At 40.4% G+C, this 27,671-nt stretch overlaps 1 protein-coding gene across 1 annotated transcript; it reads left to right on the top strand.

Moving 5' to 3' along the window:
* The first annotated feature begins 2,365 nt into the window (after positions 1 to 2,365).
* Positions 2,366 to 4,612, top strand: LOC147638995 (pentatricopeptide repeat-containing protein At4g13650-like). Its single transcript, XM_086793184.1, has one exon. The coding sequence runs from the start codon at positions 2,366 to 2,368 to the stop codon at positions 4,610 to 4,612; it is 2,247 nt and encodes a 748-aa protein (XP_086649310.1).
* The last annotated feature ends 23,059 nt before the right edge of the window (positions 4,613 to 27,671 follow it).

The following is a 27,671-nucleotide window of genomic DNA, read 5'->3' as shown; positions in this document are numbered from 1 at the left end:
CTCAGGTCAATCTATTTGACCGTGCATATGTTTATATGAATAATACATTTCTAATAGGCTTGGGGAAACATTGCAATCCACTTTATTGTGGATGATTCGCACTTGCAAATACTATCCTTCAGCTCAATGGATCATTCCAAAAACAAGCAATGGAATGAGCAAGAGAGAGGCAGCATCAGCAATTTGGAAAGTCATGAAGATGCCATAAATTACTCAATGCAAAGATGTTGACCATTTTTTTTTTGGATAATGCTTCTTTCAAGTATTTTCCAGTTGAAGGAGCAATAAAGACATAGAAGCAACCAATAATGATGGCAAGCTTGGAGTCTTCGATCAACATCCTCAATGATGAGCTTGGTGATGCTAATATGAATCTTTCTAACAAGTATAGATCAATTTGGAATGCATAAGTATGAATCTTTTTGACAAGTATAGATCAATTTGGAATGCACCAACGAAGAAGGCTATCAACGAAGCCATGATTTTATATTTCTCGCAATGTAGCCCAAGACTAAAGATGTGATCATTTTCTGAATGTAGACGTTTTGTATATATGTATTTGCCGTACGTATAATGGTATTTTGTGAAGAAATGTAAAGGAGAAGAAATCATTTTTGTAGTAATACAAATATACCTTTTTTTGTCAACTTGTAATTTTTTCAGTGAACTTTGTGGACTAAAGTATTGTTATTTTTTAAATTTGGTCTGTTTTTAAAGGATGTTTAAGGTTGTTTATAATCTTAAGTTTTAATTTATTTAATTTGTTTAAGTAATTAGTGACTATTTTTTTATTTGTTATGAATTTTTTTAATGCAATAAAAAATTTACCATGTGTTATGTATTGTGCTTTTTTATTTATTGTCAAGATGGGATGGAAATAATCAAAAATCAAGTCATATTTTTTTAAAACTTTCGTTTATTTTTGTAATGTTAAGGTCTTTTTTTTAAGGTTTGTAATCCAAGGTTTGAAAGCCAAGGTACAACCTTCGCTTACCATTAATTAATTAATGGTGAAAAAGTGAATAGGTGAGTATGGCATAGATACGATCTTTGTAGATCCCTTCCTTCCTAAAGAACCTGACCTCCCAACTCTCCTTCTAGTGCATTCTTTTCTTGTGTGTTGTATTGCTTGAGTAAGTTGTCTTAAAGTGGTTGGATGTTGTCTTTTGATTAGTAAATTGACAAGTTGCTTCTTTGGAGCACATTGCAAGGTGATGGTAACATACTGAGAGGATGTATATTGACACGTTGCGTCTTTGGAGCACATTGCAAGGTGATGGTAGCATATTGAGAGGATGTATACTATAAAAACTACATTGTACAAGCACACACTAACTGCGCATTATGCAGCACACTACAGGTTTTTTGTAAGTTCACGAAAACATTTTCATAAATAGAATTGTAACTGTAAATTTCACAAGCTTTTTCCAAATTTTATACTTAAATTTATTTAAAATGATCATAAATTTGAAGGTTGCTGATTAAACATATATAGCTGAAAACTGAAACCCTAGATGTAAACACTCGTTTGGGTCCAACCATTTACAAGCCTTTTGAGAGAAAGCGTTTAAGGATGCAGTGTGTACAAGGGATCAAATATTGTGTGAAAATAGGGGTGCCAAATACCTGAGAGGGTTCATAAGTTCGGTAAGCTCGTGGACGGGGAGTCCTCTTCCCACCAGTCCCCCCGGCCATCTCCCCACGTGGCACAATTGGTTAAGATTCCCTCGGAGGCCGGTGCTCCGAAATATTTCATTATTGTTGCAGCCCCACGACTTGGGATTCTCACGTGAAATTTTAGGAGAATTTGAGGGTGAGGTGTGTAAAGGCCTAGAATGTGTAAAGGCCTGGAATTTCAGGAGGAGGTGTGTAAAGGCCCCTGCACCGTCTACTAAATAGTCCTGGCAATGCAATGAAAGATGGCTTCCGACCACTGCCATTCCTAAGAAGACGATCATCAGCCCCACATACAGGATCACAGAGGAGAAACCAACATGACCTTCCCGAGGACCTCATTTCTAACCCATCCTGGAACTGCAGGCAAAGCTCTGCGTACCCGCATCCCCACCACCACAGGGCCTCAACCGGAAAGCTGCAAAGAGTAGAGCCCTCCTCCTTCTCCTCATCTTCCTGTGGGAGCTTCAATGATGATGAGGCGCTTCTCCAGTCTCTCTGCGACAAAGGACAGCTTGACGGAGCTCTGCATGTCCTCTCCCACATGCACACCGCCCCCTCCCATCACACATACATGTCCCTTCTCAAGGCTTGCATCAAAAGCAAGACCCCCACCCATGCCAGGCGAGTCCATGCTCATCTCACCCACCATAGCGCCCACATCACTGGCTCGCTCGGTGACTACTTGGTTATGGCACTCGCCAAATGTGGTTCCATCGAAGAAGCTTACCAAGTTTCATGTACATTGCCTCACCTTACTGTCTTCTCTTGGACTGCCATCATTACTGCTTATGCAGACTGTGGCCGCGGTCATGAAGCACTCGCATTGCATCAGTCTATGCTAGAGGATGGTGTGGAGCCCAATCATTACACCTTTGTGAGCCTTTTCAAAGCTTGTGGCAGCATACGGGACCTCATACAGGGCAGGAAATTACATGCGGATGCTCGCAGGAAAGGCTTCACATCTGATGTTTTTGTCGGCAATACCCTTGTAAGTATGTATGGCAAGTGTGGGGCCCTCATGGAAGCAGAGGACGTGTTCATGGCACTATGTCAGTGGCAAGTTGTGTCATGGAATGCAATGCTTTCAGCATATGTTGAGCAAGACCAAGTAGAGAAAGCTTTGAGGTTGTACAGACAGATGCAAGATGAAAGCATGACTCCAAACCAACTGACATATGTGATTGCCCTTCAGGCATGTGGCATCCTTGCAGACAAGGAAGAAGGTCTTGTTGTGGAAGGCAGATCAGTGAAAATGTCATCTCTTGAGATTGGACGCGCATTGCATATAGATGCCCGGAGGAAGGGCTACACATGTGACCGGCTTGTTGTTACTGCCCTTGTGAGTATGTATGGCAAATGTGGGGCTGTTTTTGAAGCAAAGAACATGTTCGTTGCATCACTCCAACGGGATTGTGTGTTATGGAATACGATGCTCTCGGTGCATGTGGAGCAGGACCAAGGAGAGAAGGCTTTACTACTCTATAAATTAATGCAAGAAGAAGGCACAAGTCCAAATCAGTCAACATTTGTCATTTCCCTTCAGGCATGTGGCACACTTGCAGAGAAGGAAGAAGGAAGAAGGGAGCAGTCAACCAAAGGGATGTCTTTGGAAATTGGACAGGCTCTGCAAGCAGACGCTAGCAGCAAGGGCTACTTGTCCAACATCTTGGTTGGTACGACACTCGTGAGTATGTTTGGTAAGTGTGGGGCTCTATTGGCCGCAGAAGATGCATTCAATATGTTGTCACATCGTAACATCGTGTCATGGACTGCAATGCTCTCAGCCTATGTTGAGCAGGCCCAAGGAGAGAAGGCTTTAAAGTTATATAGACAGATGCAAGATGAAGGCATATGCCCAAACCAGTTGACATTTATTATTTCCCTTAAAGCATGTGGCACCCTTGCAGACAAGGAAGAAGGTCTTTTTGTGGATGGAAGATTGATCAAAGTGATGTCTCTTGAGATAGGGCGGGCATTGCATGCGGACACCCGCAAGAAGGCCTATGCATCAGATGTCCCTGTCGGTACTGCCCTTGTGAGTATGTATGGCAAGTGTGGAACCATTGTGGAAGCAGAGGGTGTGTTTGGTACAGTTTCCCAATATGACTCAGTGCTATGGAATGCCATGCTCTCAGCCTATGTTGAGCAGGGCCAAGGAGAGAAGGCTTTACAGTTGTACAGACAGATGCAAAAAGAGCATGTGGCTTTGGGTGATGCTACAATCATTCACGTTCTTCGAGCCTGCATTGAAATAGGAAGCCCAGAAACATGTAAACAGCTTCACTTTGATGTTGTCTCTGCTGGGTATGATTGTATTCTCTCCATCATGGCCACTTTAATTCAAGCATATGGGAGCTGTGCATGCATGGAAGATGTGCAGGTGCTCTTTGATGAAATTTCCAGGCCTGATATCATTGCATGGACTGCATGCATTGCTGGTCACACAGGGCAAGGAAACTTTGTAGCAAGCCTGCACATGTTTGAAAATTTGAAATTGGCATGTATGAAACCTGATGAAGTGATTTTCACTTCAGTTCTTTCAGCTTGCTGTCATACTGGCCTTGTTGTTGAAGGTTTTGAATACTTTGAATCTATGTGCAGAGATTATGGCCTTATGCCAGGCTTGAAGCCGTATAGCATTATGATTGATCTGCTTGGGCATGCAGGGGACTTTAAGAGAATAGAGAACATGCTGGAAAGGATGCCCGTGCAGGCTGATTTGACCCTTTGGTTGTGTTTGTTGGGTGCATGCCGCACACATAGCAATCTAGAGATGGCAAAACTGGCTTTTGACCATGCAGTGAAGGTGCAGCCTTGGCAGGCTACTGCATTTGTTTTGATGGCAAACATGTATGCTGATGCTGGCATGCAGACATCTGCAGTGGAGGAGGAAATCTTAAACAAAATAGAGGCCTTTGGAGGAAGCCTGACTTGAGCTTGATTGAGCGTGAGCGAGGAGTACACTCATTTATGACTGATCATCACAATCAACCACAAGAAAACCTTCCATATCATTTGCTACATTCGATGAGCAAAGAAAGGGAATTTTTAACAAAGAAAAGAGTGTTGTGGGTGCTGTTGCAGAAACCCTCCAGAGAAGTTGGTCATTGCTTTTGGGCCACTTACATACTCATAAGAAATCGACTTATTTGAAGAAACTTGCTGAGACTCACAATATTCAAAGCTAAGGAGATTTTCGAAAAAGCCAAAAATTTAGAGCTCAGTATAAGGTGGAGACATGCATGGTGCAAGCACTCATAATTGTGACGGCATAAGGATCTTTACACACTTGGATGCCGTAAGTGGCGAAATGGTTGATTGGGTAGGCAAGATTGCTTGGTAATTGCTAGTGAGCAGTGATATCTTTGTCTAGCAAGTGCACAAAGGCTCCCACACTTTAAGAGAGACTAGATGTAAAACACCCCAAGTAAGAGTCTACTTACGTGTGTCCACCCATGACCGACGATTACTCACAATTGTATGCCTGAGAAGCACGGCCAAGCCACTACAATCACGTATATCCAATCAACACACAAACACGTGAACAAGGGAACATAAAGGGGTTTGGTGGCTAGCACCCAACTATAGGCTCCAAACCACACGCAATGGTAAGCCATTCTCGAGCTAGAGACCAACACAATCTTTGCAAGCCCTCACCCACAAGGCATGTGTGTCCCATACCACACACCCCCAATCCTCATGAATGTCATCGGTAGGCTAACCCAAATGGGTCCCTTGGGAGGTCTCTCCCACCAAGGTAGAGTTTCACACATGAACTCGCTACAAATGGGCCACAAACCCAACTATATAGCCTAATGACGAGTTCACAATGCTATATAAATTGTGTCCATAATAAAGTTGCACAATGCAGAATCAAAACATAGGATAGAGGGAGAGCAAAGGAGAGAGAGATACCAGACAATGAACATCATGTTATGTAGCAAGAGGTTTTACAATGACAATATCAGCTAGCAAATGGTGTAGAACATGTGCCTGTCAATAGGTTAGATGGATGAACAAGTGAATAGAGGAGGCTCCTTTATATAGTGATGCAAGGGAGCTAGCGAAATGAGATGCACAATTTCTAACACCCCCTTTGTGGCTCATGGTGTGCAAGAGTTTGCAGAAGATAAGTTGAGGAAGATGCAACCCATGGACACTCCAATATTGCACAGTATTGAATACACCTAAGAAAGAGCACTTGCCAACTTGTTTCCTCAAAACAAAATGGCACCACAAACAAAGAACTTTGCTTGGCTCCGAATTCCCACACAAGTGTGCAGTGAACTCCAAGAATAAGATGATGAGCTATTGGACACATCGTGCCCATAATCCCCAATAGTGGATTGTGAACACATCACGTCTCAAAAAAACTCGAACAATAAACTTAGAACATGTCATGAACCATAGAGCGATTTCCACATGTACATAGGGGCCCATGGGTAAAAGGAGATAGTGACTATAAATAGGGCTTGGGGTACTTTGGTAGGGCCTTTTGACACTTTTACTAACTTTGGTCATCTTGTACCTTTGGGCTCCATCTATGGAGATATGGTCTTCCATGGTCATCCTCTTGGTGAGAGGTTAAACACACTTAGGCTATTTGTGCATCTTCTCTTGCTACATGCACTTATAGATTTTCTCTCTCTTTTGTATATTCATGTGATCGAGCCATTGGATCACTAATCTCATGATTAATGGATGCTAGATTCTTGCTTTGATGTGTTTGATTCTATATTTTGCTCTAGATCCATTTCATTTGGTATCAGAGCCTTGATTTTGATCCATTATCAAGGTTTTGGACATGAGATTAGTCATTTTCTTGATAATTTTTTGAATTTTCTCTTGATTTCTTGGAGTTTTGACTTAATCTTACTTAATTTTTGCTTAATCTTTGGAGATTAGTGGAGGAGAGGTATCATTTCATGTGATTTCATGGAGATTTAGCTCAATTGGACCTAATTTGGGTATCCTGGATCAAATATTTAGGGCGGGGTATAAAAATTAAAAAAATTAAATTAATCACCTTTTAATCTCTCTGTTAATCACGTTTATCTTTTGTGCTTCTTTTCCAAGCTTTCCATAGCCATTACTTCTCATCTTTGTCCCGTTTTGCTTCCATTTGCTAGGGCTTTTGTTGATCTTGAGGAGAGAAACACATAGAGTACCAATTTACATACAAATTTCTTAAAATTTTTGAAATTTTTTTTCCCTCTTCCTTCCCTTTGCTCCAAACCCTAATCTCTCTCACATAGCTCACCATTGTCTATCTCCAGTCACTCTAAATGGCTGCAAGTGTATGCTATGGCTATTGAGGGCTAATCTTGGAGTTGATTTTTGCTCTTTTCTACCATGAAGCTAGGCGTAGAGCGCCGTTTTTCAGCGCATCCTCACGGTCATATTTCACAAGAGTAGGCTCCATTACATGCTACTCCATACCATGTGGTTGTTAGCTATGGTGTTTGGCCTCTTTTTGGTGGATTTTAGGGAGTTCTTCATGGCTATTGGAGAGGGAGAAGAGGAGGTTTGAGCAGCCCACAGAAATTGCAAAAATCTTCAAGATTTGGTTCCATTGGAAGCTCTACCAAGCAACAATCCAACCATTGAAGCTTTCGGAATACCATTGGTGAGTTGCTATGGCTATTTTCTCAAGCATTGGTGATTAATCTTCATGCTATGGACAAATTGGGGTTATTCATGAATGGATTACATGCTTATTGATTGATGTTGGATCTTTGGATGAATGGTGGACATTTGGAGCCATGTGGATAAGCATGAGTTCATGCATAATGGTTTATGAGTATATTGTAATGGGCATGAGTCATGCCACATCTTTGTAAGTGATCCACCTCATTTTCAGATTCAAGCTATATGCACCTCACAATTGTTTGCACTCACTTCAATTTCCAGAAACTAGATATGTTGGTGAGGGTACCCCGGGTGTTGGCGGAGAGGCCCGGGGGAAGAGCATGGCTTGAATCCACCGTGCCGTGAGTGCCGTGGTAAAGCGGTACGGTGGAGGATTAGGTGTGGAGGTGAAGACTTGGCCTCAACCCGTGCCTTGGTTCGAACTAGGTACGGAGGTGAGAAGAGCTTGGCCGGGAGATCGGCAAGCTTCAATGCGCTACACCGACGATCCTCTTGGTTTATGTACATGGCAATGGCGCCTTAATATGGACATCTCATGGGAATTGATCTTGCATTATTATGCCATGGGAAACGTATGGTGAATGCTTGGAATTGTAAGGAATTTGTATGCCTTTTGGTGATGCAAGTTGAGGCACATGCTATGTAATGGATGGGAATTGATAAGAGGATTATGGATTTTTACATTGTTACTTGAGAAAAATTGAGATTTAGCTCCTAAAACAAGGGAGACTGTCAAAATTTTCTCAAAATTTCTCATCATACATGGACAATTGAAGCTTGTGGAGCATAATTTGCATACCTTGGGATGCCAATGAGGTGCGGAAGGTGTTGACATTGGTTTGGGAGCAAACAAGGGTCAATTGGGCACAAAAAGGGTCACTTTGGTAAGAATCTGCAGATTCACAAAAACCCTAATTCAGCCCCAACCCTTTTGGACTGAATTAAAGGGGACCATATGAGCTCTTAGTGCTTCCTTAGAGCTACCCAACGAGCCCTTAACCTCCGCATTTTGATATCTCTTTAGGATAGAATTTAGGGTTTTTGTAGAAATAGTAAACCCTAATTCAGTCACAAGGGTTTGAAGATCATCTAGATCCAATTACATAGGCTTGTAGTACTCATTCAGGGCTTCGATTTGAGCTAAAAAGTTTTACATTTGGATATTTCTAGCTCAAGTTATACCCAAAATATCGTTTCAGCCTATAATCCTGTAAACCCTAAAATAGAGAATAGTAGCACACCTCATCTCTTACGGGTCTTTACATAGTGGTCTAGTACACTTCATTAGCTCTCCAACAAGCTTTAGATCACTTCAATCGGACATCCCTACCTCAATTTAGAGCCAAATTTCTGAAACCGAAGGTTTCCATGGGGCCGAAGCCAAAAGGGTGACCGAGGTGCAACACTTTGGCTTCCGACGAGGTAGAGGATGAAGAGGTAATGATGGAACAAGGAATTTTGGATGCTCTGGAGGATACTCTTGGGCACACTTCAAGAGAAGGGGATACTTTTGGGCATACTTCAAGAGAAGGGAATGAGGAGTTGAATGTCGGAAGTGCCCATAAGCACAGGGTGATGGTTCAGCCCCACATGAGTTGGAAGAATGGATGAATAAGTTGGATACATACTTTCAGCTCTATCCGAAGAGTGAAAGGGACAAAGTGCATTTTGCATCCTTGCATTTGGAAGACTATGCACATCAATGGTGGAGACATATGCTCAAGGAAGTAGTTATGCCACATACTTGGGAAGAACTCAAGCATGAAATGAATATGACATTTGTGTCGCCTTTGGTTCTTGACCGATACCATGAAGAATGGTATGAACTCACACAAAAGGGCATGTCGGTTAGGGAGTACATCAAGAAGTTCACGAAGCTCTCTATGTTTGTGGATGGACTCAATGAAGGCATGCGATTGAAGAAGTTTGTGCATGGTCTAGATTCATACATCAAAGCGGATGTCTCGGCACAAAGACCAAAGAGGCTATGAGGTTGGCGGAGCTATATGAGCCAAAGTATAAGAGGGTTCAGCCCAATGTACCTTTTCATAAGCCATTTCACACTTCTTCAAATGTGGGAAAAAGTCTACCTTCTTCTACATCCACTTACACTTCCAAATTCCATACATCTTTTGGAAGTGGACAGTCCACAAGTGGAGTTCATAATGATGCTAAGAAGAGCAATGGGTTTGTCAAGAAGCCTCCTCAACCATTCAAGAAGACTCAACTTGTGGACAGTCCACAAGTGGAGTTCATAATGATGCTAAGAAGAGCAATGGGTTTGTCAAGAAGCCTCCTCAACCATTCAAGAAGACTCAACGGATGGATGATCCTAAGATTGAGGAATTGAGGAGCAAAGGCCTATGTTTTAAATACAAAGAGAAGTGGTCACCCGGGCACATTTGCAAATCAAAGAAAGTGGTGGCTACTATGATCATTATGGATGAGGATAACGATTCCAAGTCATCTCATGATGTGGAAGAGTTTGAAGATTGCAGAGCGAGGAGACACATGAAGAAGACTTGGAGGGTCATTCTTTTGTCAAAGAAGAGGATGAGTTTCCTTTCGACCCCAGTGGAAGGGATCATGCATGCATCTTGAGGGACAATATGCTAAAAGATGTAGGAAATGCAGAAAATGCAGCCCATGTATGTTCCATTTCACAAGAGCTTTTGGCGGGTTGCAAGAGTCCGAACACCTTGAGGTTGGTGGGCACCATTAATGGGAGAGTTGCACACATCTTGGTGGATTCAGGGGAGTACTCATAGTTTTGTTAACTCCAAATCCCTCAACTCTCTCAAACTATCTCCGACGGAGTTACCCATAACCTTCCAAGTACAAGTGACAAATGGAGAGAATGAAAAAGCCAATTTGTTTTGCCCTTCAACAAGAGTGAGTTTATCCTCTTCATATGCTTGGGAAGGTGACTTGGTAGTATTGGACATGGAGCCCATTGATGTGATTATGGGATGTGATTGGTTGGCTTCTCTTGGTGATTTTCACATGAACCTTCAACAAGGTGTTATGAGCTTTTCACATGATGGACAGCTTGTGGTATTGGCTGGAAATACACCAAAAGAGCTTTCTTTGATCACTCCAAAGAGACTCAAGAAGGAACTCAAAACTCTTGGTACAGTCTATGTGTTGCATGTCACTCACGAAGGGATGGATAGCAATGGACAGCACATAGACAAGGATATGGCAGCTCTTCTCAAGGATTATGAGGACATTTTTCAAGTGCCAAAGAGTTTGCCACCAAAGAGGGAAATCGACCATGCCATTGTACTTGAGCCGAATGCAAAGGTTGTGAACAAACCTCCTTACCGGTTGTCAAAGGTGGAAAGGGAAGAAGTGGCAAAGCAAGTGCAAGAATTGCTTTCCATGGGTCTCATTCAACCTCACAATCTCCATTTGCATCTCCCGTTCTATTGGTGAAGAAGAAGGATGGTTCCTTTCGTATGTGCATAGATTACCGTGATTTGAATAAGGTAACTATCAAGAATAGATACCCCATACCTCGCATCGATGATCTTCTTGATGAGCTAAAAGGGGCAAAGTTATTCACCAAGATTGACTTGAGATCGGGATACCATCAAATAAGGATGAAGGAGGGTGATGAAGAGAAGACGGCATTTAGGACCGAAAGAGGATTGTTTCATTTCATTTCATTTCATGGTTATGCCTTTTGGTCTCACGAATACCCCGGCCACCTTCCAAGCACTCATGAATAGAGTGTTGGCTCCTTTCTTGTTCAAATTTGTACTTGTGTTCTTTGATGACATATTGGTCTATAGCAAGAGCAAAGAAGAGCATTTGGTGCATGTGAAGCAAGTCTTTGAGGTCATGAGGGAGCATAGATTGTTTGCAAGGAGACCAAGTGCACTTTCATGAGATGAATGAGGTTGAATACCTTGGACACTTGGTGGGAGAAAGTGGCATTAGGGCTGATCCAAAGAAGGTGGCATGTGTCAAAGAATGGCCAATCCCTACTAATACGACTCAATTGAGAGGATTTTTGGGTCTATCTTCTTTCTATAGAAGATCTATGGAGCACTATGCATCAATTGCAGCACCTCTTACCGATCTACTTAAGAGGGAAGCTTTCTTTCTATGCATCAATTGCGGCACCTCTTACCGATCTACTTAAGAGGGAAGCTTTCTTTTGGGATGCCATTGCCGACAAGAGTTTCAATGAGCTCAAGGCTTTACTTATATCAGCTCCTATTCTTGTTTGTCCGGATTTCTCAAAGACATTCTATGTGAGAGTGGATGCAAGTGGAAGAGGTCTTGGGGCAGTTTTGTATCAAGAGCATGGTGTCATTGCATTTGAGAGTAGGAAGCTTTCTGAGAAGGAGATGGAATTGCATGTGTATGAACAAGAGATGTTGGCTATACTTCCTGCAATCAAGAAATGGCATCACTATCTTTATGGTGCTCATTTCAAGGTGAGAAGTGATCATAGGGTGCTGAAATTTTTCCTCTCTCAACCCAATCTTTCTCCCAAGCAAAAGAGATGGTTGGCTACGCTTCAAGGATATGACTTTGAGATATCCTATACTCCGGGAAAGGACAATGTAGTAGCGGACGCATTGTCTAGAATGTGGGCTTACACCTTGACATCAATTATGGAAGTGTATAGTGAATGGGTAAAAGGGATACAAGAGGAGTATCTTGTCAATGAGAGTGCTGCCCATATTTACAAAAAATTATAGCAAGGAGATGGTGAAGAATTTCCTCATTATAAGCTTCGGAATGATTTACTATGGCACAAGGATAAGGTGTATTTGGTTCCAACCTCATCCTACATTCCCAAGGTGCTTCATGAGATGCATTCTTAACCGCTTTCGGGTCATCTTGGTGTTCTCAAGACATTTGACAAAGTGAGCAAAAGCTTCTATTGGAAAGGCATGTGGAGGGATGTCAAGAAGTTTGTTTTGGAATGTGTGTCATGCCAAAGGAATAAGGATAGTCACCAATTGCCAAGTGGTTTACTTCATCCTTTGCCTATTCCGGATGGAAAATGGACTCACATTTCCATGGACTTCATCACGAGTTTGCCAAAGACGAAGCATGGATGGGATCAAGTATTTGTGGTGGTGGATAGACTCACCAAATCAGCTCATTTTATTGCTTCCAAGATTACTTATGGGGCCTCTCACATTGCCAAGCAATTTATGGAGCATGTATTCAAGATACATGGTTTGCCACTCAACATAGTTTGTGATAGAGATACCAAGTTCATGGGCACTTTTTGGAGAACATTGTATGAGAACTTCGGGACTCAAATCACTCCTTCTACAGCCTATCACCCTCAAACGGATGGGCAAACGGAGTGCACAAACAAATGGCTCGAAGTGTACTTGAGGCACTATTGTCTCATGACATGCAAGCATCATGGGATGAATGGCTTTACCTTGCTGAATTTTGTCATAATTCAAGCAAGAATTTGAGTATTGGGATGTCACCTTTCGAGGCTCTTTATGGGTATCAAGTGCATGTGCCATCTATTGCTTTCCATGAGGATAAAATGGTTAATCCTTTAGCCAAGGAAGAGTTGGAAAGGATGAGACAGCTTCTTCAATTATGCAAGGATAATATGAAGAAGGCACAAGAAGTCATGAAGGCAAATGCGAATGAGCATAGACGCAGAATGGAGTTCAAGGAAGGTGATTATGTGTTGCTCAAGCTTCCTAAGAGCCGTCACAATATTCTCAAAGGGTCTTCCAATTCCAAGTTGGCACTATGGACCATATTTGGTAGTCAAGAAAGTGGGTGATTTGGCTTATAAGCTTAACCTACCTCCTTCTACAAGGATTCATAATGTGTTTCATGTATCCAACCTTAAGAGGTTTGTGGGCTCTCTTCCTCAAGAGATTGAAGAGTTACCACCGCGATGGATAAAGAGGGAGAGATTATCTATGAGCCGGAGAGGATTGTGGACAAGAGGACAAAGGTTTTGAGGAACCGAAACATTGATGAATTCCTTGTGAAATGGAAGCGCTTGCCCATAGATGAGGCTACTTGGCAATCAATGGAGTATGTTCAGCAACATGGTTTACTTGATGGAAGTATTCCTTGATCAAGTGGCATGATTATTATATGAAGAATGGGCATATCATGAGGTTTCATATGTGCTGTAATTTCTGGACAACTTTGGTTGGATCTATTGTTGGGGTTACCAATCTACTCCAACACACTTGGAAGATCATTTGATTCGATGACAAATATGTGGGACCCTTTTGGGTGCGGCTACGCATCATTTGCAGCTCATTTTTATGGAGGTTTCATGAAGAATTTCAAGGGAAGCTTCATCGACAACATGGCTGCCATAACAGTCCTACATAACAGTCCTACATGCTATTTTTGGAGCTCATTTTTATGGAGGTTTCATGAAGAATTTCAAGGGAAGCTTCATCAACAACATGGCTACCATAACAGTCCTACATGCTATTTTTGGAGAAGGAGTTTGCCGGCTTCACTACATTTGGTTTCCCTATTCCAAATGTATTCGAGGCGCATTTTTGAAGACCTCTCTACTTCCCATGGGTTTACATTGAGATTGCGATTCAATTGTAAATATCTTATATGATTTTGAGGACAAAATCTTTGGGAAGGGATGGTTTGTCCATGAACCATAGAGCTTGATTTCCACATGTACATAGGGGTCCATGGGCAAAAGGAGATAGTGACTATAAATAGGGCTTGGGTTACTTTGGTAAGGCCTTTTGTTACTTTTACTAACTTTGGTCATCTTGTACCTGGAGATATAGCCTTCCATGGTCATCCTCTTGGTGAGAGGTTAAACACACTTAGGCTATTTGTGCATCTTCTCTTGCTACATGCACTTTATAGATTTTCTCTCTCTTTTGTATATTCATGTGATGAGCCATTGGATCACTAATCTCATGATTAATGGATGCTAGATTCTTGCTTTGATGTGTTTGATTCCATATTTTGCTCTAGATCCATTTCAGAACACATCCAGTCCATAATCTTTACTATACCAAGCAATAGACATGGAACACATCCAGTCCATAGTTCCAAAATAAACTTGTCTTGCCAGATATTTTTAATGCTTGGAACTCCGACTCATGGATCCCATGCACCAAAAATGGAGTTGCTTCCAATCCCCTCTCCCGCCCACGAGTCTCCTCTGGCTAGAAGCACATGGGGGAGAACTATCTGTATAACTATAGAAGCTGACCATCCAGGTCCTCCATGGCTTTTGTAACCTTGGGCACACTAGAAGTACCAGAGTCATCATCCTATATCTAATCATTGCCTGTCTTTAAAAAATTGATCCTGGCCTAGGTTGTACCTTTGGTCTTGCAATCCTTGGCCAAATGAAACTGCTTTCCAGAAGAGTAGCAGTGACACCATCTTGCAAAGATACTGCAATCCTTGGCCAAATGAACCTGCTTTCCAAAAGAGTAGCAGTGACACCATCTTGTCTATTGCACTGTAGCAAGTGCATGATCCTGTCCACTACTAGGAGAGAATCTTACTTGCTCTTAAGAAACAAGGATAGATGCCTCCTCTAAGAGGGAATCCATATCCATGGCAATAGCACACCTCTACAAGCAAGCCTTTGTGCTACTCATGATCTAAACACTCCACAACCAATCTCCAACACTTCTCTACAATGAAATGAGGTATGAGAAACAAGAATCCCTCTCTCAAAACTAAGAGAGAAAGGGATTGGACAATAGCAAACGGCCCACCAAAACTTGTCGAAAAACACTATTGAAAATTCTTTAGTTTGCCACGTTTGTCTTTATGAGAGGAACACTCCTACCACCTTGAATTACCACTTTGAGTATCCCTATATCTCTCTGTTTTGACTTTTAGCTGAACGTTAACTATGTGAGGTTGACCACCTAAACGGTAACGGAATCGGAAGTTTATTGGCTCATTTAGAAGCTCTTAGGTAGTTCTCTTAAGCTATGTAAACACCTTGAATTCAGTCCACACTGTTTTGGACTAAATTAGAACTTTCAGTCTATCCAAACCAGCACCTTTGCACCCTGAAACGGTGTCCAAATCAACCACTTAATGGCTTGTTAGATTTGCCTTAAGATTCCCTTTCAAGGCTTCTCAATGCCCTTGAGAGATCTTGAGTGATTTGGAACTAAATTGCACTTTTGTATTCACTGTAGAGTGTAGGAAAACAACAAAAATTTGGGCATAATCTGCCCACAAAACGGACCAAATCTCAATAGCAATCCATTAGCATTTGCCCAATGTCCATTCATGAGAAATGTCCCAAGTATTCGCAACCACAATCATTCACTTGTTGCCAATGCAACTCACATGCTTTGATCACCTCCAAGTGTCCACGGCATGCCCAATCAAGTATCATTTGGTCTCCATAGCCTCGGCATGCTTACAATGTAACCAAGTTGTATGTCGGAGGTACGCTTTATGCTTGCTGATATCCCGGCCAAGCCTTCCCATACTCGTACCTAGTCCGAATCTAGGCACAAGTTAGGGCCATGTCTTCACATCCAATGTACTTAATCCCCCTCCTTGTTGCTTTTCCAAAAAGCACTCACGACAAGGAGAGTTCAAGCATACTCCCCCTTCCAATGCCAAGGGTACCCTCTCAACATGCTAGATTCTAGGAAATTGAAGTGAGTACAAAGTGAGGTGGATGTGGATGTAAGATTCAAGAAGAAGGGTAGGGCACTTACAATGTGTGTACATGAACTGATGCCACTGTCATTTTGTCAATTACAAAATGAGCATGTACTCATGCTTTCCTTCAATCACCATAGTACCTCCAATACACCAAATCACATCAAACTAACATCCAAGTAGCATCAACATCATGTGAATCAAAATGCAAAAGAATTTGCAAGAAATAGCTCCACACTTCAAGAAGTAGGCATAATATCCCCAAAATGTTCCATGCAAACACGAGATCTTCTCACCGACATCAAATCCATCCATATCCTCTTTTGTATTGAATCATCCGAAAGCAGAGGATGCATGGAGCTAGTAGAGAAATGTCTGCGAGATAGATGCAAAGATGGATAAAGGCGAGATTCAAGAGGTTGTCCTTGTGGGAGAGTCTACTCGGATTCCTAAAGTGCAACAGCTGCTACAAGATTTCCTTCAATGGCAAGGGGCTATGCAAAAGCATCAATCCCGATGAGGCTGTAGCCTATGGTGGGAGAGGTTGCCAGCCCCAGAATTGGGAAAGCTTTGCTCAGAGGTGAACAGTCAATGCAGTCTACAGAGGCATCAGAGAGAGCAAAGCTGGTGCGACCCGTCCTGCACACACACCAAGGACAGAGCTTGTTGGATGCGTCCTCTTGTAGATGATCCAACGATGCCCGTAGCTCTACAAAACCATGACGATTCCCGTCTGGGAACACTTTCGCCTTCTCAGAAGAACCACAACACTAAAACAGGCTCTGTACTCCTACTCTTTCCGTTGATTTGAACCGATTTTGTTGCTGAAGATACTTGTCTTATGAATCGCCACCGTCAATAGCATCCCATGGAATGTGTGGAGGATGACAATTGCAAGCAAAGGCAATTATCTCAGGATTTCTTGAAAGCAATGCCTCAGATTTAGGGTTTTCTAACGCTGATGTAGAAAATTAGGGTTTTCACACACAAACTTGGAAAAAGAATGGGATCAAAGCTAGCTCTGATACCACTGTAGTGATGGACAAAGAGAGAAAGAAAGATGCACTCATAATGGAGTGCCACATGCACTCAAGGGAGTACCACCATAGCCATGGAAAGCTTGAAGCTCCAAGAAAGTATGATTTGATTAGTAAAACTATTAGTTGATCCCTAATTACAATTAGCTCACTTGTATACTTCCCACCTTTTCACACTTTATTAATGTTGGGCCCCCACACTTCCCTGGCCATATCCATGCCCATGGGCTTCCCTTATGTCCAAATCATGCCCAAGGCTCTAGCCTATTCCCAAGGGCCAAGCCCCCTTGATTACATTCATTCTTTAGAACACAATAAAAAATATCACATTCGTTATCGTGACATAGTTTTATAGTTTTTAAAGAAGAACACATAAGACTTTCATCACAAGATACATTTGAACAATACATAAGAAGAAATCTTACTCATTGCACAAGAAAAATTACCATATTCTATCAACTCCACGTTGTGAAAAACAACTAGCAAAGATCAAAATTTTGAATCTGGAAATGCTTCAAACTTATTTTAAGTGAAGATCCATATATATTCTTATCACAAAAGTGCACTTCATTCTTTAGAACACAATAAATAATACTACATTCGTTATCACATTCATTATTTTGAGGCAGTTTCACAGTTTTTCAAGAAGAAAACATAAGACTATCATCACAAGACACATTTGAATAGTAGTCTACACAAGAAGAAATCTTGCTCATTGGACAAGAAAGATCACCCATGCAAACATTTCACAAACCTAATTGGGAAATGAGGTAAACTATGTATAATCTCACATCCATCCTTGGTGATTGGATGAGGTTGACATGATTTACACCTCCTGTGAGGCATTGTAAAACTCAAATAAATTAATAAAGTTCCTCCCAAATTTTTTACACCTCCTGTGCATTCGGCTCTCCCAAAAATAATTTAGAAGTGAAAGGAGGATAGGTAGCCAATGAACTGAGTGGCCCTGCCCCTGTGGGGCTCCCCAGGAGCAACTTTGGCTTATAAATCTTGGACTTGTTGAAGCTCTTAGTTTAACATGGTCCAAGAGAACCATCCGTGGTTATGGTTGGGGTATACCCCCCACACCCATATTATAGCATGAGAGGAGAAATTTGTGAAGGAGAAGGACATTTGGCACAAAAGAAATCCAAGTACCCTAGGTGGCTACACATATGTAGTAGCATTTGGGGATTTTCCCCACATGTCACATGTCACCACCTCAAGAACTTTGCTTCATACACTTCCCAAAGCATGTACTCCTTCATTTGTTCAACTCCTAGAGCTAAAAAGAAGCGAAAAAGCTTGAGTTTTCTCCAAATGATACAAGGTTGAACCCTAGACAATGAACCCTAGACAAGTCTCATTTAAATTGGGAAGACAAAGATATGCCCACCACCCCTTACTTTTTCCAAGGCAAAAAATACCTTGTACTACACATTGTAAGGTTGTCTTCTCTCTCTCTCTCTCTCTCTCTCTCTCTCTCTCTCTCTCTCTCTCTCTCTCCCACAAATTTTCCAAAAGTCATGAAGAAATTTTATCTCTTCTCTCAGACTCCAAACTCTATATAGTTGGATTCCCATGGTTTCCACTAACCAGTCAAATAGATCGTTTGAAAACCATAAAAACCAAAATGTACTTACCTAATTCAACCAATTCCCTATCGATTTGAACAACCAAATCATTCTTAAGAAACTGGTATAGTTATGCAAAAACCATCTAGCTTTAATTAATCTCTTTATACGCTAAGGTTTCAACCATTAGTTGATTTTCCATGTACTATTATTTATATCTCATCTTTGGTTGATGAATTCATTATATTATGCACATCATATGCTCAAAATTGATGATAATTCCACAACCAAACAACTCTTTAGTTTCTCTTTAACCATCATTTAAGTAAACCAACACTTAGGCATAATTTAAAGCATTAAATATATAAGATTAAACTTAGATACCAAATGAAACACCCCAAGTAAGAATCTACTTACATGTGTGTCCACCCAAGACTAATTACTTATAATTGTATGCCTAAGAAGCACCACCAAGCCACTATAATCATGCACATTTAATCAACACATGAACACACAAACAAGAGAACATAAAGGGTTTGTCGCACCAACTGTAGGCTCCAAACTACATGCAATGGTAAGCCACCTCGGAGCTCGTCTAGACAAACACAACTTGGCAAGCCTACACCCTCAAGGATTGCACATCCCATATATCAGGCACCCCAATCCTCATGATGATCACTCTAGCACGGGTTAACCATTGGGCTAACCACAAAATGGGTCCCTTGGGAAAATCTTCCAAGGTAGAGTTCCACACATGAACTCTCTACAATGAGCCACAATCCCAACTATATAGTTCCCAATGACCAATTCACACTGCTTTCTACCATTTTCTAGTAATTTGTCAAGTCTGAATCAAGCTTCAACACTTGCCAATTTACTTCTACCCTTCACTAGTGACATTCAAAAGTGGAAAAAGCAAGCTTCACAACACACATGCCAATTTACTCATGTCCTAAGGATTTTCTTATATAATTGATAAGTGCAAGATTAAAGCTCAAACACATGGAAACTAAATAAAAAATACAAACTCATGTCCTAAGGATTTACTCAAAAGTGGAAAAAGCAAGCTTCACAACACACATGCCAATTTACTCATGTCCTAAGGATTTTCTTATATAATTGATAAGTGCAAGATTAAAGCTCAAACACATGGAAACTAAATAAAAAATACAAACTAATCTAAATTTAATTTTGATTAAAGCTCAAACACATGGAAACTAAATAAAAAATCTAGACTTAATCTAAATTCCATTTTTAGTTAACCTCCTTACCCTTTTTGGGCCTTCGGAGGATTTGTTTTGAGTGACCTCTCCTGAAAGTTTGTGTAGACCAACAGAAGTGCAACCTCATACATGGCAAACTAGAATAAAGTACTCCTATAGCTTCTAGTATGAAGCCCTCTTCTGTTCTTTCTATATTTTTACTGAAGACTAGTATATCATCAAAGAATACAACCACAAAATCTTGATGTTTGAGGAATATGTGGCTCATCATATGACTAAAAGTTGTAGAAGAATTGGTAAGTCCAAATGGTGGCTGCTAAAAACTTTTAGTGATCATATTGAGTACTGAGTACACTCTTATATACGTCCTCCTTAGTCATTCTTGCTTGATGATACCCGAACGTAAGGTCAATTTAGTTACATACCCCAGCCACTCTTAATTTATCCAATAAATCATCAACTCTGTGGGATGGGGTATCTATCTTATTTAAGCCTCTAAAGTCTATACACCTATGGCAAGTGTCATCCTTTTTCTTATTTAAGGCTCTATACACATACGGTAAGTGGTCCCATTCTTTTCTTGACCAAAAGTATAAGAGCACCATAAGGTGAGTGCTAGGTCTATTCAAACCTCTTTAAGATTTCTTCTATATCTCATGTTAGATTTATTTTTGCATTTAGTCTAGGAGGAAATTTTTAAAGAAAAAATCATTGAACTTAGAGAGGAATGCTTATCGTGAGGGACTAGTAGGTGTAGTTTCCATGGCTATTAACTTCATAACCAACACCATATAAGTTTTCTCCCTCTTACACAAAGCTCTCTTAGCTTGCGTGTGGCTAAGCAAAGGGCTAAGATATTCTTTCATTTGGCCTCCTAGACATAAACCCTTACCATCTTTGTTGATAATCCACATAATATGTGTACCATAGTTAATTTGAGGTTTAATGTCTACCCCTTGCAAAGGTGCTACTAGGAAATCCCTTTTTGCATAGACCTACATCTTTCATCACTACCTACAATTGAAGAAGAGTTTGCTAAAATATATCAACATAGGCATACATAGGCATACAAAGAGTCTTTCTCAACTGGTGTAAGATGTTTTATTGTTATCTAGCCCCCTAGCCTTATATTGTGGTAGTAGAAAATTATTTTTGATCAACTTCTTAAAAGATTTCCAAGTTTGGGGTTTGTGATGGCTATGCTTAGTGACATTCTACCATAAATTAGCACTCTTTACTAGATAGTTAGTAGCGCACTTGATTTTATCCTGTTTGGAGAATTTCTCCCTTGAATAGTAATCGCCATCAAGTTGGCTAAGTCAAGAAATAGCGCACTTAATTGTATCATGTTTAGATAATTTATCCCTTGATGAATAGTAATCATCATCAAGATAGTAAGTAGCACACTTGCTTTTATCCCATTTGGAGAATTTATCCCTTGAATAGTAATTGTCATCAAGTTGGCTAAGGCAAGAAAGTATAACGCATGTAGCTTTCTTGCTTCTTACCACCATCATAATTTTGAAAAGTAAAAGCTTTACGGAAGTAATCTTACTACCCTTCCTAGGATCCTGAGCGGGTAGAGTGGCCTCAATAATCCTATGGATTCTAGAGCTGATAGAGTGGCCTCAATAATCCTATGGATTCTAGAGCCTTTAGAATCTCATGAGTCTAGATTGGATGTGCCTCTAGTCCTCTTTCTTTCTAGAGCCTTTAGAATCTCATGAGTCTAGATTGGATGTGCCTCTAGTCCTCTTTCTTTAGGATAATCTATCTTCTAGTTCCCTCCTCAACTCCCTCTCAATAACTATTTAATTGTGCAAGGTGTTAAGTTACTCTCTTGAATAGAAGAAAGTTATGGATTTTCCCCCATGATGCAAAGTGTTAAGCTACTCTTAAATAGACAGAAGTTATGGATTCCCCCCCATGAAGAGAAAATTTAAGGAAAAATAAAAGATAATGATATTTCTAGCAAAAAGAGAAATAAAGTAAGTGGCTTATCTTTCACTCGACGAATGATGGAAAAAAGAGTTATCATCCCATCTTGAATTGATTTACCCACAAAATGTCGAGTTTCACTCTTTGCTTGTAAAGGAAGATGGGTGTCACAATAAGATGATCCAAGTGGTAGAAAATCTTGAAATTTTTTCAAGGCACTTGAAACAATGTAAGAACTCTGCCTAGAAATTGCCATATGAAGCCGAGATGATTGGTAGCTTTCTAAAGATGTTTTCCCTTATTTGCACCATAGAGACTGTGCAAAAGTTATTTGCACCATAGAGATTGTGCAGAAATTATGTGCAAAAATAGGCTAAGCCTCTTCAAGTTGGCCCCCAATTGTGAAAACAACGCTAGTTTTGGGCCCAAAAATAATGTAAAAATGATATTTTTTAAAGCCTCGATTTTCTTAATCTTCACTTTTGGATTAAGACATAAGTAAGCTTTGAAAAATGATATATTTCAAAGCCTTGATTATCTTAATATTCACTTTAAGATTAAGAAAAACATAAGTGGGCTTGGACTACAAGCATACAACATAAAGCATACAGCATAGTAGAAGTGCAATTAGATAGAGAACTTGAGAACTATGAGATAGGTACAATGTGATGGCACTGTCCACCCATGGGCTCTCCAGTAAAGCTTAGATGGCGATCTAGACAGACTCTGGATGGAGTACTGAGGATAGAGGGTGTGGATCCTCACTAGCATTGGATATACCTTAGCTTGTGATAGATGTGTCCATATATAGTGCTATAGGTGGTGTGGTAGACATGTACAACGTAATCGATTACACTGTATGGATGCGGTCACTGCCTGTATATCAAGAACGTGACCAACCGTCTACCCCCACTAATAATGAACTTAGGTGTCCTAGAGGGAATATTCCAAGAATATTCTCTACACCGTTAGGCCAAGGGCATCATCAATGGTCACAATAAGGACCCCATCAATGTCTAAGCCGAGTTTCCCACCAAAGACACATGCACCAATGGCTTCTCCTCATAATGGGGGCCTTTACATATGTGCACTAAACATAGATGTGTGAGATACATGCTGAGAGGCAGGCATTGAGTGTATACTAACGTTGAGAGGCGGGCATTGAGTGTATACTAACATGGAAAAGCTCATGAAACTGGCTCTTTTGCCTAGGGGACTGATGCTTGATCTTTGCACATAAGGTGGTCATGTTTTTAGATATAGATAAGATCCAAGACATTGTTAAACACCCTTTGTAATATCTTGAAGAGATGGCCTATAGAAAATTTTATTTTGTAGAATGATAGATGTCATTTTGTGAGATGGTTTCCCTTTTTCTTGAAGCCCTTCATTTTTGCCTTATATTATTTTCTTTATGATTTTATATGTTTTCATATGCTTTTGCCATGTATGATTTATTTGCACATGGTTTTTGAATTCTAGTTTGAAAGGTAAGTGAGTGGTGAGAGATTTCTCCTTGTACCACGATCCTTTCATTAGTATATCGGAGCTAAGGTATTTGTCAAGGAAGAAATTCAAAAGCTTGTAAAAAATGGAAAGCTAAAGTTCAAAGGAAGGCTTACGAAGCACCCTTCAACAAAGAAGGACGTCTTAAATCCCACCCACCCCCCACCCCCCAAACATGAGTGGCTCCAGTTCCCACACGTGGGTATTTTTAATATATCTTCCAAAATAGCCCAAGGAACAACAACCACCTTGTGGAGATTTGTCATATTTCATAGCTCTAACCAAGACTTCAATTACACTTGCACACTAAAGAGGCTCATGATCTTGAAAAATTAATGTGGTACTTAAACTTTAATCACCAAATATATAGATAAACCTATAAATTTAATTTAATGGTTATATCTAAGATACAAGCTTTAAGCAACTATATTGATTCATATAGATGTAAAACTCATATACTCTAGACAAACTTCATTGATTCATGTAGATGTAAAACTAATATTCTCTAGACAACTTCATTGATTCATGTATAGATGTGAAACTAATATATACTCCATGTTCTTAGCTTTCACATTGAGAGCTATTATGAGATTATTACCATTGGTGGATGTGGTAATGAACACTCTTGCCTCACCACATCCGCCACCCCCTCAAACCACTATGAGGAAACCTTGCCCACACAGATTAAGACCATCCCCCAAACCTTAACCTCAATAACCCCCTTGATGGAGGTCACCAAAGATGGAGTGGGTTCCCAAGTACCCTGGCAAGTCAAGGATTTGACGCCTAAGCAAAGACTTGGTAGCACCATTTGGCATAAAGCCCTACCAAGATTGAGTGGGTACCCAAGTACCCTGGCAACAAGCGAAGGCTTTAACAGCCAAGTAAAGACTTGGCAGCACCATTTGGCCGAAATCCCTACCAAGAAGAGCGAAGATCTACCAAAATAGGAGCCCCACGCAATAAAGACTTGGCTACACGTGGACTTAGTAGCACCATTTGCTGGCCCAAATCCCTACCAAGAGTGAAGATTTGCCATAACGGGAGCCCCATGCAATAGAGTTCTACCAAAATCCTAAGCCTTGTTGAATCTTGTTTTTTTTCTCATAATCTCTCGAGTTAAAATAAATTCTTCCATCGCCCTCTTATTTAGAGTGGAAAATTTAGCAGAAATCCTTAATTCTCTCAAACCTTTCATCTTTCCTTCCATGAATTATGACTTCATAATCTTGATGTTTATATCGTTATCTTAACTTAGAAAGATAAAGAGAAAATGAGGAGGTTGTGAGGTTTAATGTAAGTGTGTAAGAGTGTTTTTTATTATTCCAAGAAGTGACCAAAGTGAAACCCCCAACTTCGCATCACATCTTTTAGTGGAGACAATGGGCATTCTATCACAACCTCAAGGTCCCCTGTGATTAACAAAAGGAAGGTTATTCTTAGAAGAGCATTTTTCTCTTGTTTTTACTCATCTTTTAGTGTAAGATATTTAACATTCCAGTGTTCCATGGACCAGAAGGAGAACACCTAGGGAGTTATCTCAAACTATGTGTAAGAGTCAAAGAAAGCAGACAAATAAATGTCAAAGAAAGTGGTGTGTTGAAGTTCTCGCCAAAAAGGAGCTTCTATACATGGGCACACCTTTTGCCCACCAATGCCCATGTATAACACTCACAATATATATATAGGCTTTTCATCTAATTGACGCGTCAATATGCACTAATATCTCAAGCACTTACATTAATCCTCATTGTCGCTAGCCGTCCAAGTACATTTCTAGATGGGGAGACCATGGTGGGCGCAAGCGTAACCCATGATACAACCCATCATCTGGATCTTCCACACATCAGTAGAGTAGGAACTTTTCATGGCCTCTTCTTTGGCCCCACCACACATTTATCTACATTACCCCTATCCCTAGTGCTTGTTAATACCAAATCCCTTGAGCCACAGAGGTTGCCCAGCTCTATTTACAACTATGGGCACTGTCATGCATCAAAACAATCTAACAATCTTGACTCCCCAATATAAGAAATGTTGAAGAAAGTAGTAAAGAGAGTCGAAGAAAGGAGTTGAGTTTAGAAATCTTTGAGTTGGAGGAGTACACATAGAAGGGCACACCTTACACCCATTACACATACATGTCATAAGCATATTTTACTGCAAGCATCACAAATCACATCTCGCACCTCACAGTGCACCTACAACTAACACCAATGCCAATCTTCCAAGTCTATCTCTGACCATCATGGGTGTAAGACTAGCCCATTCTATGACCCATTTCCTAGAGAACAATCAACCTTGCACAACGCATGTAACCTCTACCTTCGAATCCAATTAAACAGCACCATAACCTTGCCTTGGCCGATGTATTCACCACAAAGAATCCTAATCTCTAATTACCACGTGCTATGACATTAAGACATCATGTTACGCAAGAAGATCTCGACCATTATCTACCCATGAAAATCATTCCATTTTAGTCTTGGCACACTCATTCTATCAATCACAATGTGCGGACCGCTTCCACCAACAACTGCCTAATTTTGAACGGTCCAAGACATTTCCACACATTTTTGCAATATAAGGGAGGCCTCGCATACATAAAGAACTTCTACATTACCTATACCTTTCATGCCACCTCAACAAGCTACCTAGAATCAAGGCCACCCACCAATATGTCTTACATCTAGTTGTGGATCAGTCCGATAGTACCATAGCACTTAACCTCGCATGCCAACTTCATGGCGTATCCTTGACCATCCACACCCTTTTCATCTCTAAAGTAGTAACTTCACCACTGACTTGGGTGACATGAGGATGCAGTCACACTATTAAGAAGGGGGGTATGCTAACCACTATGTTACTTAACATGGCTTCACCCTCGCTCAACCTACCGTACAGCACTTTGTCATGGCAATATTATCTTTTGTAAGATGGCATTAGAATATATAAATTAGCCTTACCTTGATCTTAATGTCAAATAGAGAAAGTCTAAGGGCTTCGTGTATATACTTGTTGAAGACTAGTAAAAGAGGTTACACACAATTTTTAAGTATAGCCAACCTAGTGTGAAAACTGGTCACTTATATATATAAGTCATTTTTTACACTAAGCAATATATAAGCATTCCCTTGTAATAGAATACTTGTGCACACTTCTCTTCTCTTGTGTGCTATTGGATTCATGCATGCTAGATGGATGCTTTCTTGAATAGGTTTGCTTGTAGGCTTCCCTCTTCCATTAGCTTTTTCTCTTGTATGTTATTAGATTCATGCATGCTAGATGGATGCTTGCTTGAATAGGTTTGCTTGTAGGCTTACCTCTTCCATTAGCTTCTTCTTCTCCCACCTTTTATGAGAGAGAATCACCATGAAGATGAATCTCAATTTGGCGAAGAGAGATTTTCTTTTAACTTCTTAGCAACAAGGAGAAATCCAGTGTGAGAGTGAGGACGTGACAACTAGTGCACCCACATTGAGAAGTTGCAATTGCAGCTCTAAGAGGTAAGGCCCAAGAAATCCAGTGTGAGAGTGAGGACGTGACAACTAGTGCACCCACATTGAGAAGTTGCAATTGCAGCTCTAAGAGGCAAGGCCCGAGAACACATGCTTCAACAAGGCTAAGGTAAGCTCTTGATTTGAACAATCAACTTGGATCTATTGGTGAAATTATAGAACATGATGTTTTCTAACCCTTGGCATATATTTTACAAGAGAGATTTTGTGAAGGCTGAAAATGCAAACTGCCCAAATTTGGGCCCAAAACCAGAAGATTGTACCTCAAGGAAAAACAGATTGATTATACCTTTGTTGCATTTATAGAGATTCCAATGGGAACCAAGCCCATGATAAAAATTTAGTCAAAGAAAGAGGACAGATTAAAAAAACAATCCGGTTGCACCACAAAGGCAACAATGGAGGTTTGCACTATGTTGGACTATCAGATTTCTTGGGCACAGTCTAGCTTTCTGTTGGAAGAGGAGAGATTGTCTTTGACTTGTAAACTCTTAAATGAAGTCCAATGTGAAAAAGAGGACTGTAGTGAGGAAATTTCAAATGTATGACTTAAAAGTGTACTTGACTTTTTTCAACACATATATATAAATATCTACTATTGATCCCAAAAAAAAAAACACTTGGATTTCTATACATTGTTTTTTTGAAACTTGTTATGTAATCATTTAATTTTAACCAACATCGAAAGCAAACTAGTACCTACAGGAAGACAATCTATCTATGGCCAATGAGGTTCTAGAAAGACCAAAGATTAAGAGGAAAATGAACACTTCATGCTCATTCCTTTGGCATGGATATATATTGAGACTGGAGGCAAGAATTGAAAGATTCAATGCTCTTATTTCGATCTCACACTAAAGACTCCAATGTGTGTAAAGGTTATGTTGACGAGCGTTAAAATGAGGTGGTTAACTT

This window comes from Cibotium barometz, chromosome 4 (genome assembly GCF_041138505.1).
Source record: "Cibotium barometz isolate CiBa-2024 chromosome 4, ASM4113850v1, whole genome shotgun sequence".
In the NCBI taxonomy this organism is placed as follows: domain Eukaryota; kingdom Viridiplantae; phylum Streptophyta; class Polypodiopsida; order Cyatheales; family Cibotiaceae; genus Cibotium; species Cibotium barometz.
Note: the sequence above shows the minus strand (reverse complement) of the source record. Positions and strands in the feature narration are given on the sequence as shown.